This window comes from Dipodomys ordii, unplaced genomic scaffold (assembly GCF_000151885.1).
Source record: "Dipodomys ordii isolate 6190 unplaced genomic scaffold, Dord_2.0 Scaffold68, whole genome shotgun sequence".
In the NCBI taxonomy this organism is placed as follows: domain Eukaryota; kingdom Metazoa; phylum Chordata; class Mammalia; order Rodentia; family Heteromyidae; genus Dipodomys; species Dipodomys ordii.
The window spans coordinates 1,583,681-1,597,158 of record NW_012267284.1 but is presented as its reverse complement, the minus strand read 5'-3'; the positions used below and the strand labels follow the sequence as shown (position 1 = coordinate 1,597,158).

The 13,478-nt window shown below is 54.1% G+C and overlaps 1 protein-coding gene across 1 annotated transcript in view; it reads left to right on the top strand.

Moving 5' to 3' along the window:
• Window positions 1-13,478, top strand: part of Prkar1b (protein kinase, cAMP-dependent, regulatory, type I, beta) — an 84,000-nt gene that overhangs the window by 65,295 nt on the left and 5,227 nt on the right. The window contains exons 7-9 of the mRNA XM_013023456.1: window positions 1,069-1,227; window positions 6,664-6,724; window positions 8,684-8,805. Coding sequence (XP_012878910.1) covers window positions 1,069-1,227; window positions 6,664-6,724; window positions 8,684-8,805 — 342 coding nt within the window. The remainder of the gene's footprint in view (window positions 1-1,068; window positions 1,228-6,663; window positions 6,725-8,683; window positions 8,806-13,478) is intronic.

Sequence of the window (13,478 nt, the reverse complement as noted above, 5' to 3'; positions counted from 1 at the left end):
CCGGTTATTGTCAGATCATAATGAGTCATTGATTTCGAGAAGAATCCCTGGGTGATTCAGCGCCGTCCATTCTCCCTGCACACACCCATTCTTGCTTGGGGAAGTCGTGTGTGCGCTCATTGACACGCTGCGGGGGAAAAGGGAGCCATTGTGGTGATGGGGAGTAACCGGGGTGCACAGTGAAGAGCAGAATGAACAGTCCGTACCATTCTTGCCGGACATGCACAGCGTGCGTGCCAGGCTGAAAAGAACCTTGTCCCGACTCTTTCTTGGCACAGCTTGGCAGCCGTGCACGGCCGAGGGGTTCCATTCAGGCTCCAAGCCAAAGGGCTTTGGTGCCGTCCATAGAGGAATGATGGAAGTGGGGTGGGAACAGGGGACTGCGCACACTGGTGCTCCCAGGGGGCTGGGCAGTGTGTGATAGCGTGTGGGGGACACACTGGGGACCCTTGCTTGGAAAGGGCAAGGGCAGCGTGTCCACCTAGCCTGTCAGCCCATGCATGGTGACAGGTTAGTATTCAGAGTCTGTTGATGAGCAATGTATTGAATCAGAGATCTGTCAGGGAGGTGGCTGGGACACCCCGGGCTGCAGGTCAGGCCCCAGGGTGCTTCTATCTGGTTCTGCTGACCGCCATGGCTCTGACCAGATCAGTAGATGGCCCACCACACAGTCCCTGCCCGTCGGAGGCCACCTCCCAGGCAGAGGGTGGGGGTCTGTGGGGACTCAGCAGGAGACATAGTCTGTGCTGGTATCTCAAGAGAGATCAGACCAGACACTGGGGCTCATGCCTGTAACTGTAGCTACTGAAGAGGCTGATCTTAGAGGATCACAATTTGGGACCAGTCTGGGCAGAGAAGTCCTCAGAGACTCCCATCTCTAATTAACTAGCAAAAAGCCAGGCTGGAGGCATGGCTCAAGTGGTTGAGTGCTGGCCTTGAGTAAGAAAGTTGAGTGAGAGTTTGAGAACCTGAGTTCAAGACCCACAACTGGCACAGAGAGAGAGAGAGAGAGAGAGCTCATATACATAGCCATGCCATTCCTTTCTTTGTCCTCCGTGTCCCCTGCAGGTGTATGTGAATGGGGAGTGGGTGACTAACATCAGTGAAGGCGGCAGTTTTGGGGAACTCGCACTCATCTATGGCACCCCCAGAGCTGCCACGGTGAAAGCCAAGACCGACCTCAAGCTCTGGGGCATTGACCGCGACAGCTACCGGCGCATTCTCATGGTGAGTGACACCCTGGCCGGGGAAACTGAGCCAGGAAGAAAAGGCAGCAGCTGAGACTGGCGCCCCATCCCCTCTTGGCCAGGCGCACCCCACAGGAACCCTGGTAGAAGGTGGAGACATTTCTTATCCTCCCTGACACAAGGAGCTGAATGAGAAAATATTCGGAGGGTTCCAGAAAGAAGACAGTCAGAAGGTCTGGGAAGTCCTTTTTGCTTTGCTTTCCCTCTCTCCTGCTGACTGTCTGGAACATGATTGTAATGCCTGGAGCTCCAGCTGCTATCTTGGATCATGAGGTAGCTTTAAAAATGAAACTCACAGCCTAGTGCCAGTGGCTCAGGCCTGTAATCCTAGCTACTCAGGAGATCTGAGGATCACAGTTCAAAGCCAGCCCGGGCAGGAAAGTCTATGAGACTCTTTAATAAACCACCAGAAAACTGGAAGTGGTGCTGTGGCTCAAGTGGTAGAGTGCTAGCCTTGAGCTGAAGAGCTCAGGGACAGTGCCTGGGCCCAGAGTTCAAGACCCATGACCGACCAAAAAAAAAAAAAAAAAGCCCCACCAAAGTAGTGAGGCAGAAATGCGTGGAGTACACTGTGCCAGGGCTAGTTAGGGCGGATATGGCCACGCAGCAGGTGTTCATGGGTGGTTCTGAAGGACGCTTCCTTACTCACCCTTCATGCTGCCCACAGGGTGCTGATATAGGTCCAGTTGGAAATCCGAGGTGGTTAATAAACACAGACCTCTAATCAGACAGGGACTATTCCCTGCCGAGGGCAGGGAGGGGCTTCTGTCTTATTATTATTACAGGCTCACACCTGTAATCCTAGCTAGTCAGAAGGTTGAGATCTGAGGATTGTAGTTCAAAGCCAGCCTGAGCAGGAAAGTCCTTGAGACTCTTATTTTCACTTAACCACCAGAAAACCAGAAGTGGAACTGTGGCTCCAAGTGGTAGAACACTAGCCTTGAGCAAAAAGAGCTCAGGGATAGCACCCAGGCCCTGAATTCAAGCCCCAATGACCAACCAACAAAAAAGAGAGAGTAGGGTGAGGGAGAGAGAGAAAAAGAGAGAGAGAAAGAGAGAGAGAGAGAAGCTGCCTTCCCCCCACGAGGCTACATTGGGGCAGTGTCTTGGGACAGGAAGCCTGGGCCAAAAGACTGTTCAGAAGAAGCAAGTGCAAAGGCCAGGAGGTAGGACTCCCCGGAGTGCTGTGGGCCAGCAAGGAAGCCATGACAGATAGGGAAAGGTAAGGGCTTAGATTTAGAGAGTGGAGAGCTCTGTTCCGAGGACCAGCAGCCTCCACTAGGGCTGGTGCACCTATGACCCAGAGCCACAGTGGGGTGTTTAAGCTGACTTGATATGTCTTAGGGGCTGGGAATGTGGCTCACATGCCTCAGATGCATGAAGCCCTGGATTTGACTCCTCAGTACCACATATACAGAAAGAGCTGCCCAGGCCCTGAGTTCAAGCCCAGGACTGGCAAAAAAAAAAACAGTCTTAGCTAGAATGAGCCATGGTAGGGCAGAGAGCAGGCTGTGGAGCAAAGTATTCTGGAAGGTTCTGAGGCTGGTGGCACTGGTCTTGGGTCTCCCCCTCATGGTCAGCCCAGCTCCCTGGCCCTGCAGGCAGAAACCTCAGGGTGGTTCAGGGCAGCCCCCTGGGGCTGAGGCCCAGAGGCTGGGACTCGAATCCTGGCCTGTTCCCCAAGTCAGTCTACCCCACCTCTCCCCCACGGTGCCAGCTCCTTCATGTGGCACTCACACATTCTTCTGCCCCACGCCAGGGCTCCAGGTCACCCTGGGCTCAAGTCCCAGAGGGGACAAACATGGTCCTGCAGGAGGTGCCGGTCACCCGTGTCCTGTGTCTCCCATGTCCATCCATCTGTCTGTCTGTGTGGGAGGCCAGAGGGCCTCCTCCCTCCAACGAGACACTCCCATTCCTGTCCCACCCACCCCCACCCCCGCCCCTATGTCCACCCTGCACACCAGGCCAAGGCTGGCCTGAGCCATTGCTTCTCCCCACCATGGATGCCGCATATTCCTGGCTGTGGCCGCTTATGATCAGGGAAGCGCTCAGACCACAGGCAGCCAGCGCTTCCGCTCCCGCTCATTTCGGATCCCTGAACACTAAGAATAGAGGGCAGGCCTGGAGGCCAGCTCCCATGTCCCGGGAAGAAAATAACAGGGCCGGGCCCCCTGGCCTGGTGCCCATCACACTGTGGGTGTCTCTGCAACCACCTGGAATAAAGTGGATCCGGGAGGGAGAGGAGGGAGCTCCGGTCCCTCCAGGAGGCCATCTCCCCACCAGTGGGGACTCCACACCCACGATCCCAGAGCATCTGACCCAAGGAGACCAGCACTCCTCTTTTCCTTTTGTTATGTGAGGGACTGGGGCTCAAACTCAGGGCCTCATGCTTGCTAGACTCCGCTTGCTCACTTTACCACTTTACCAAGTGCTTTATCACTTGAGCCACATTTCAACTCCTGCTTTTTGCTGGTTAGTTGGAAATGCAATCTTTTCTGCTGGGACTGGTTTCAAACCATGATCCTTAGCCCTCAGCCTACCGAATATAGAGGATTACACTTGGAGCCATCAGTACTTGACTTGCTTCCCCTTTCCCCTCTCCCCTCTTCCCCCTCCCCCCTCCTCCTTCTCCCTCTTTCTCCTCTCCTTTCCCCTCCCTTCCCCACCCCTCCTTTCCTCCCCTCCTCCCTGTCCTTTTCTTTTCCTTCTCTTTCTCACCCCCCCATATTCTCATATTGGGGTTTAATCTCAGGACATTGCATTGGTGCTAATATTGTGTGTGTGTGTGCGTGCGTGTGTGCGTGCACAAGTGCACATTTGGAAATACTAAGGCTTGAACTCAGTGCCTAGATGCTGTCCCTTAGCTTTTCACTTAAGGCTAGTGCTCTATCACTTGAGCCACAACTCCACTTCTGGCTTTTTGCTGGTTAATTACAGATGATAAGAGTCTCATGAACTTTTCTGCCCCAGCTGGCTTGGAACTGTGATCCTTTAGATCTCAGCCTTGTGAGTACCTAGGACACCAGTGGCTGGTAGAAATGCCTTTTCTATGACTGGTGGGGCTCTTCCATGGCTTGGGCTGCTGCCGCAACCATCCTGACCTGCCCTAATGGGCAGACAGCTCACTCTACCTCCTGAGCACCTGGGTGATGTTTCTAGTTGCCATGGAAACCCACTTGTTCTGTCTCCATGAAAGTGTCCACATTGCTGCTGTCTGAAGGTCTAGTGCTAGCTTAGGTGGTCTGTGGACCCTGCTGGGCTGTGAGTTCTCTGGCCCTGTTGGGCCCTTCACTGGGAAGAGGAGAGGATGGGGAGGGATTATGTTGGGGCTACACAAGTCGGGAGCGACGGCCTTTTTAGCAGTGTTTGGTCCAGAGCCAGAAACTGCTAGGAAACTTGAGGTTAGGAGTAGGGATGGGGCTGGAGTCCTGTCACCACATCCCATGCCATGTGCTCCCAGGAGATGCCTCCACAGGAATGCTTTGGGGCAGGTAATGATATTCTTAGTGGTCAGATGCAGTGCGGGGAACTGTTCAGTTGGTTTCCTTACACCATCACCATCATCACCATCACCATCATCACCACCACCATGACCACCACTGTGACCATCCCCAGCAGCAACAACTATGAGCATGAATTGAGGCTCGGTCTTACAGCACCCCAAGGAGTCAGGGAATCTTAAATCTCATTCCACGAAGGCTCAGGGGTGCAGGTAGCCTCCGCATCTTCATCTCCCCTTGTCCAGTGGGGTGGAGTGTCCTTCCCTCGGGTCTGCAGGTAGCCATTCCTCCTGGGAAACAGGAGGATGGGTGTGGGGTGTGGGGTGCGGGGGTACGTCCCTTTGCTTGGGCTGGGTGTTCTGGCTGGGAGTGTGTGACTTGGCTTAGCTCCCTGAGTCTGTATTTCAGGATGCAGAGGGGTATAGGGAGTTGGTGGTGGCAAAGGCTGGCAGGGATGGCCAATGTTTGCCACCATCGGCTGTGGAGAAGCCCCTGGGCTGGCCCCCGGGAGCCCTGCCAGCCCCACCTCACTGCATCTTTGTCACCGCTTTACAGGACAGGCATCCATGTCATGCCCCCCCCCCCCCGCCTGGTCCTGAGAGCCTGAGAGCACTTCCCCTTCCGCTGCAGCCATGCCTCCCTCCCCCGACCTTCAGGGACCCCACGCGGGGGGGGGGGGCTCCTGGTGTACTCCTCCTTTTCTTTCTTCCTTTTTCTTTGGGCTGGTACTGGGGATTGAACTCAGAGCCTGGGCATTGCCCTTAGCATTTTTGTTTAAGGCTGGTGCTTTACCACTGAGCCACACCTTCACTTCTGGCTTTTGGGAGGGGGTAGGTAATTTATTGGAGATAAGAGTCCCACTGACTTTCCTGCCCAGGTTGGTTTTGAATCATGATCCTCAGATCTCAGGCTCCTGAATAGCTAGGATTGCAGGACATGAGCCACCTCCACTGGCTCCCACCTAACTCCCTGCCATCTTCTGAGGTGGTCTTAGCAAGCTGAGAGCCAGAAGCTTCAGGGCCCCAGGCTGCTGTTTCCTGTAGCGGCCAGCAGGGTACAGCTCCACAAAAGGACAGGCAGATCCTCAGGGATGTTGGGGTGTGTCAATGATTGGCAGACATCAGAAGCAGGTGGAAGGCCCTGACAGGTCGTGTGTTCTCCCTGACTGTCTGTGAACCTGAGAAGAGTGTATGTCAAGCCAGACAGGGTGTGGTGAGGCACAACTCTAATCGCAGCTACTTGGGAGAGACAGAGGCAAGCAGGAGGAGGGCAAGTTTGAGATCAGCCTGGGCAAAGAATAAAATCCACTCAAAAGGCTGGAGTGTAATTTGGGACATAGCTTAAATGATTGAGCATCTGCGTAGAAGCTCAAGGCACTGGGTTCAATTAATCTCCAGTAGCAGAAAGACGAGGAGGAGGAGGAGGAGGAGAAGGAGAAGGAGAAGGAGAAGGAGAAGGAGAAGGAGGAGGAGGAGGAAAGGAAGAAAAAGTGGGGGGAGACTTATGAAGTGGGTAGGATCAAAGTTAGCTAGATACATTAGTTCTTGCTATAACAAACTTGCCTTAAATTTAGTGGCTTCAGGCGACAATGTAACAGTGGTTAAGAGTTTCTGTGGCTCACCTGGGAGGCTCTGGCCTAGGACTCTCTGGGCTGGTGTCAACTCAAGGTCAGATGGGGGCGGGGGAGGGGAGGGGAAGCTCCTGACCAAGGCCTGGTGCTTCCTTCGGTAGCATCCTCTCTGGTTTGGTTCAGGAAACTTGGCTTCCTTGGCATCCTCGTGGCTCCCCAGGCTGGTCCTGTTTAAGGTGGGAAGGAGGGCAGTGGGAGGAGGCAGAGGGCTGGGTGTGGCCATGGGCTGGGGGCTGAGGCTTTGGGGGAATCTGATGCCTCTCTTCTGTTCTTCTTGACCAAACAGGGCAGCACATTGAGGAAGCGCAAGATGTATGAGGAGTTCCTCAGCAAGGTGTCCATCCTAGGTCAGTGCACCAGGCATCCTGTGGCCTCTGGGGCGTCTTCCCTGGCCTTATTTGCATGCCTGCCAGCCCCACACGCGTGCCTTCCCTCTCCTCTTCACCAGTCACGTGTTTGGGGAATCATGTGCAGAATACACATGCTCAGCACAGTCACAGGCACATGGATGCCCATGTTTATCCATAGTTGCATACAAGCACACACGTAATACAATCACTCACATATAGGCACTGTCTGCACAGGTGTTGCACGCACACCCATGTGTACACAGACTACCCACATTGCATTTGTGTGCACACTTGAATCTTGCACATGCATGGATGTAGTTCACACCTATACAGATGCACACATGTGATGCAGACACGCATATGCATGCTCTGTGCACCGGATCCTCTCAGCATCCCTGCCCTCCCCATCCCCCCCTGCGGTGCTGGTTCAGTTCCCCTCCCCCGCCCAGTGATTCCCAGCAGTTGGCCACTCTCCTGGGCCTCAGCCCTGCCCTGTGTTTTTTTGTTTTTTGTTTTTGTCGGGTTGTGGGGCTTGAACTCTGGGCTTGGGCGCTGTCCCTCAGCTCTTCAGCTCAAGGTGAGCGCTCTACCACTTGAGCCACCATGCTTTCTGGTGTCCATGTCCAGCTTTCTGGTGGTTTATTGGAGATAAGTGTCTCACAGACTTTCCTGCCTGGGCTGGCTTTGAACCACAATTCTCAGATCCCAGCCTCCTGTGTAGGTAGGATTACAGGTGAAGCCACCGGTGCCCAGCAAACCCTCCCCTTTGGGCTCACTGGAAGAATGGCTCTTCTGGTAACATCTCATCCTCCTGATGGTGCCTTCATACTCTGTCCTTCTGGAGTGGCAGGGGTCAGTAGGGGTCACAGGTGTGCCCCAGCTTCCTGCATGTAGGTCAGCCTGCTCAGCAATGTTGTGGGAGGATGGTGTAGAACTCACTCTGTACATGAGGGGCCTGGCCCACGCTATGCCTGTCATGCTCAGCACCACCTATTTCATACCTGGAGGGCCCAGAGGTGTGTGTGTGTGTGTATGTGTGTGTCTGTGTGTGTGTGTGTATGTGTGTATGTGCACCCATGTCTGCTTTGAATCCTCTTGTGAAATGTAGAGGTAAAAATGTGAGCTTTTTTTTTTCCTTTGTGATGAGATAACTCACAATATGAAATGGACCCTACCATCAGTTTTAAGAAATATGGTTTAAAGCTATATGCTGGCAATCCCAGCACTGGAGAGGCTAACCAGCCTGGGCTACCAGAGAGATTCAGGTCGTCACACCTGCAATCCTAGCTACTCAGGAGGCCGAGAGCAGAGCACTGAAGTTATAAGCTGCACAGGTAGGAACGTCTGTGAGACTCATCTCCAATTAACTGCAAAACCTGAAGTGGAGCTGTAACCCAAATAGTAGAGCACCAGCTTTGGGCAAAGAAACTCAAGGACAGCACCCTTGTAGTTCAGGCTTTAGTATTGTACTGCCACAAAACAACAGCAAACAAACAAACAAAAACAACAAAACTGGTCCTGGAGTATAGCTGGAACAGCTTGCTATGCATACCACACAGCAGGACATTGACATCTGGGATCAACAGGAAGTGTGAAAAAAAATCTCCTAGATTTTAGGGACAGAACCCCCCTACTAACCTAGATCTAAAATAGATGACTTTTCTATTTTTAGCAGCTGACCTACTTAGGTAGTATCCTAAGCGTAGGCTAGAAAGGTTTCTCTTACTGAAAAAAAAAGAAAGGAAAAAAGGAGGGAGAGAGAGAGAGAGAGAGAGAATTAGCCAGGGGCTGGCTCACACCTGTAATCCTAGATTGCGGTTCAAAGCCAGTCTGAACAGAAAAGTCTGTGACTCTTATCTCTAGCGCGGGAGTGCGGGTTTTCTGAGGGTGCCTTCTGGCAGAGTGGAGTGGCAGACTCCCTCCTCGAGTCCTATGAACCCCTGTCCTCTTCGGCAGAGTCCCTGGAGAAGTGGGAGCGGCTAACGGTGGCTGATGCCCTGGAACCTGTGCAGTTTGAAGATGGAGAGAAGATTGTGGTCCAGGGGGAGGCGGGCGATGACTTCTACATCATCACGGAGGTGAGTCCTGCGCAGAAGGCAGTGCTCGGGGCTCTCCAGGCAGCACGGTGAGTGCAGGTGCCTCTGGGGGAGCCACCTCCCTGATCCCCTGCCTGATGCCTCCATCTTACTCCCAGGTCCTCTGCCCCATTCCACAGGGTGTGGGCAGGATGACGGCCTCACACCCCTGATACAACATACCCCTTCCTTGAGATCAAGATCCAACACCAGCCCCAGCAGGAAAGTCCATGAGACTTATCTCCAGTTAACAACCCCCCCACCTCCAAAAACAAAAACTGGAGGTGGAACCATGGCTCAAGAGGTAGAGTTTGAGTGAAAAAACTGCCCAGGTTCTGAGTTCAAGTCCCAGTACACACCCCCTCCCCCTCCCCATCTCCCCCCCCACCATGTGACACGCACACAAGAATACGGAGGAAGGTGGCTTAGGCCATCACAAACCCCACTGCAGAATTCAGCCCACACTAAACTCCCAGTCCTCCAGGTCTGCTGTGGATTTGATTCACACCCAGCTGTGCCAGGTGCTCCATTGCGGCCACACCAGGCCATGAGTGCAGATGTAGGTTGTTGTTCGCCCAGGACACAGGACAGACACCAGGGGCAGACTTAGGGCAAGGGCATCTCACACGTCTTCTGCAAGTACAAGGGGCTCATCCCATCCTAGCTCCCGTCTAAGACCCCTCCCCATCTCCTGTGCTTCTCCCTGGCCCTCCTTGGCTTCCCCTCCTTGAGGTATGTGTGAGAGCTCACCTCACAGAGCTCTTTGACCTCCAAGCCCCAGGGACTGACCAGTCCTTCCTCCCTCACCATGGGTGGGTGGCTGTCATCTGCCCTGTGGGATTCCCAGGAGATGGGGCTGGACTGGAATCACCCCATCCCAGGAACTTAGGCTGTACAAAGACATTTCTAAAAGGTCATGAGTGATGGGGTTCATCGTGCTTCTGAGCATGACATCAGCACTGTCAGGATTATGCCCTGGCTGTCCCTTGTGGTGGGGCAAAGGGACAAGGTGGGACTTGATCTCATAAATTCCATACTGCCCAGGTATCTGGCATGCAACCTAATCCTAGAATAAGTGTGGGTGTTTTACACACTTGTAAGATGTGTTTGTCTGTCCTGGCGGTTTGAACTCAGAGCCTCACACTTGTCAGGCAGGGGCCTCTACCCCTTAAGCCATGCCCCAATCCTGCAAAATGTTTGAAGCTGTCTCCTTAATAATGTGGGTCCCCACCCCCCACTACGATCTCCCCATGTTTAGTCAATTCTAAGTTACCAGTTTCCGGCCACTGTGGGCCACATGGTGTGAGCCAACCTGGCCACACCTGAGCCAGATGCAGGGGGAGGCACCCAGTGCCCACCCCAGAGCGCCCAGCTGAGCGGTATGAGCCTGGCTTACGCTTGCCTTCTTCCAGGCTGCCCTTGAAACCTTTTTGTTTTCTCGCAGTTGGGCCACCTCGTCCCTCTGTCTGGCAGCCCCGCCTCACACTCTTTTAGTTGTGACATTTCCCTCCCCCCCACCCCCGTGTGGATTTCTTTAGATGTTTTGTGCCCTTGGCAGGTTGCAGACATTCTCATCCTGGAGATCCAGAATGCACAGCCAGGTCCTCTGCACAAGTCTTGTCCTCCCTTCCTCCCACCCTTCCTCCCTCCCCCCACCCTTGGGTCATGGAAGCCACAGGATTTGGGGGTGATTTCCTGCTTAGGCTTTACTGGAAGATGTTTTCAGAGCTGATTTCCACCGCATGTGAAAAAATCCACCCAGACTTCACACCATCCATCGGGCCCAGGAGCCAAACTCATGGCATTCCAGAAGGCAGAGCTGCATCCCCCATTTAAGTGTCACCCCAGGGGACTACAACAGGGTGGACCCTCCTGCAGCAGGACACCAGCTTGGCTCCCCTCTCTGGGGGAGGTACAGGGGGCCTGGCGGGGACAAGGCAGCCCCTGTGCTGGGCCGTACCAGGACCCAGAAGCTGGGACTGCCAGCTGTTCCAAGACCTCATCAGCGTTCACGTCTCCTGTCTCTGCCTCTGTCCAGGAAAATGGAGGAGGGTTTGGGCAGGGGCTGGGTGGGGAGCCAGGGGCTCGGGGGCTCGTGTTCTGCTGAACATTCCTCCATTCGAGTCGGCACATGCACATTTCCAGGCTCTGCCTGAGCCCTCCAGGCAGCCTGCAGGCAGCTGGACCCCTGAGAACCGGTTCCCCATAAAATCCCCAGCTCACTCCCAGCCAAGAGGCCTGGGAGGCGTTGCCATGGGAACACAGGAGTGGATTATCTCCTTGCTTAGGAAATTAATTTTATGAATGTCCGCAACATCCACAGCTACCCTGGGGGCCTGGGAACACTCCGGCCTGCCACCAGAGATTGTTCAAAACCCAGAGAGAGAACCAGATGCCTAAGGATCCCACCTGTAATCCTAGCTGCTCAGGAGGCTGAGATTTTGAGGATCACAATTCGAAGCCAGCCTGGGCAGGAAAGTTAATTGGAGACTCTTGTCTCCAATTAACCACCAGAAAACTAGAAGTGGAGCTGTGGCTTGAAGTGGTAGAGTGCTCATTGTGAGCAAAAGAGCTCAGAGACAGTGCCCAGGCCCTGAGTTCAAGCCCTATGACAGAAAGAAAGGGGGGGGGTAGAGGGAGGGGGGAGGAGGGGGGAGGGAAAGAAAGAAAGAAAACTGAGAAGTGGTGAAAAAAAACCCAACAGTGTAACAGTATCCTGCAAACAAGTATGGAAAAAATGGTCTTCTTCCTCATTCCCCAACTCTTCAGGACCCCCTCGGCCTGGGATCCCATTTCTTACCCGTTTTGCCATGCTGTGCACACATTCCAGATGAGACAGATGTGGAAAGTATCTGCTATATTCCAGCGTCCCAGATTCCCCGGCAGTGACTCCTGGCCCTGCAGAGAGGAACCTTAAATACCATGCAGGGGAGAGACGTGGTGGGAACACCCTAACCGTTGCACAGTTCCGGACAAATCGATTTGCAGGCTCGCCAATGCTGCTGACCCAGCACTGGGCTGACCAAGGCGGCCATGGGCCCAGGCAGTGGGATAAGGCTTTATGTTGGTGTGTAACCCCCTCTATGGCTCTCCCTTCTGGCCCGGGGGTGTTGGGAGGGGGTCTGTTCAAGGTCGGCAGGGTGCTGGTGGCTATGTCTATAACCCTATCTACACAGGAGGTTGAGATTGTGGTTTGAAACCAGCCTGGGAAGGAAAGCCCATGAGACTCTGATCTTCAACTAGCAAGAAGGCAGAAGTGGTCATGTGGCTCAAGTGGTGGAGTGCTAGCCTTAAGCAAAAGAGCTCAAGGTTCTGAGTTCAAGCCCCAGTACCTGTACAAAAGGAAGGAAGGAAGGAAGGAAGGGAGGGAGGAAAAAAGCCAAGTTGGAGGTGAGGCAACAAGGCCAAGTTCAAACTCTGGTACCTGGAAAAATAAAGTTCAAGGCAATGTGTTTGACCTTCCTTCCTTCCTTCCTTCCTTCTTTCCTTCCTTGCTTCCTTCCTTCCTTCCTTCCTTCCTTCCTTCCCTCTTTCCTTCCTTCCTTTTTGGCAGTGCTGGAGTTTGAACTCAAGGTTTTGTGCTTCCTAGGCATGTGCTCTACACATGAGCTTTTACTTTTTGGATCAAGTCTTACGTTTTTGCCTGGGCCTGGACCTCAGTCCTTCTGTGCATGCCTCCCAAGTAACTGGGATGAGGGATGAACACTACTATGTCTAGCTTATTGGTTGTGATGGAGTCTTGTTTTTTGCCTAGACTGGCCTGAAACGGTGAGCTTCCCAATCTTTGCCTCCTGGCCATGGTTGAGCTATATAGAGGACAGAGGTATCAGGGGGCTGCGGAGCTGGTTTCAAGCTGGGATACTTGGAGGAGAGGTACCCACAGGCTCATCCTGATAATTTTGTGTGTTACTTCTGGAAGCTTCCTGACTGCCTGGCAGAGCCACCCACCCTGGCCCCTCTGCTGGCACTGAGGCTTTGGGGTGTGTATGTGTGCAGGCGGAGCCCCAGGAATGACCCTGCAGGCAGAAAGAGTGTGGCCACCCACCAGAAGTGGAGGAGCTATCATCCTGGGGGTCCATCATTGGGGTGCCACCAGATGGAGGTCCCTTGGTAGGGTATCATCAGCCAGGAATGGGGTTCCTGCTGGCCATCTGTCAATCAGTCAACGATTGAGCTTTGATGTCTGTCCAGAAGCAGGTGCTGGAGCCCCACTCTAGACCTCAGGCTGCTGGGCCCCAGGAAGAGCCATAATAAGCAGACAACCAAGTCTCCACCCCACCCCCACCCCCAAAGGCAAAGCCACAGGGCTGAGCCCTTGTCTGGGGCTCCTGTGCTCTTGCTTGGGGTCCCTGTGTGGCCAACTTTCCCCAGAAGATGACAGGGGGGGAAACTGAGCTGCAGCAGAGAGGAGTTGTGACCATAGCAGGGCGTGGCCTACGGGCTCCCTATCCCCACCCCCTAACATCAAGTCCCTGATTCTTGAGGGCTGTCCCCACCCCAGCTGCTGTATGTCCACTGAGGGCAGGCTGGCCTGGGGAAGCCCCTGCAAGAGGGGCTAGGCAGGGGCTGACAGCTCCCCGGGCCCCTCCTGGGAGCCCTGGTACAGGAATCCCCAGGAATGTTCTGCTTTCCCACGGAAGCCACTGGGCTGCGCCTCCCCCAGGGCACAGAACTCA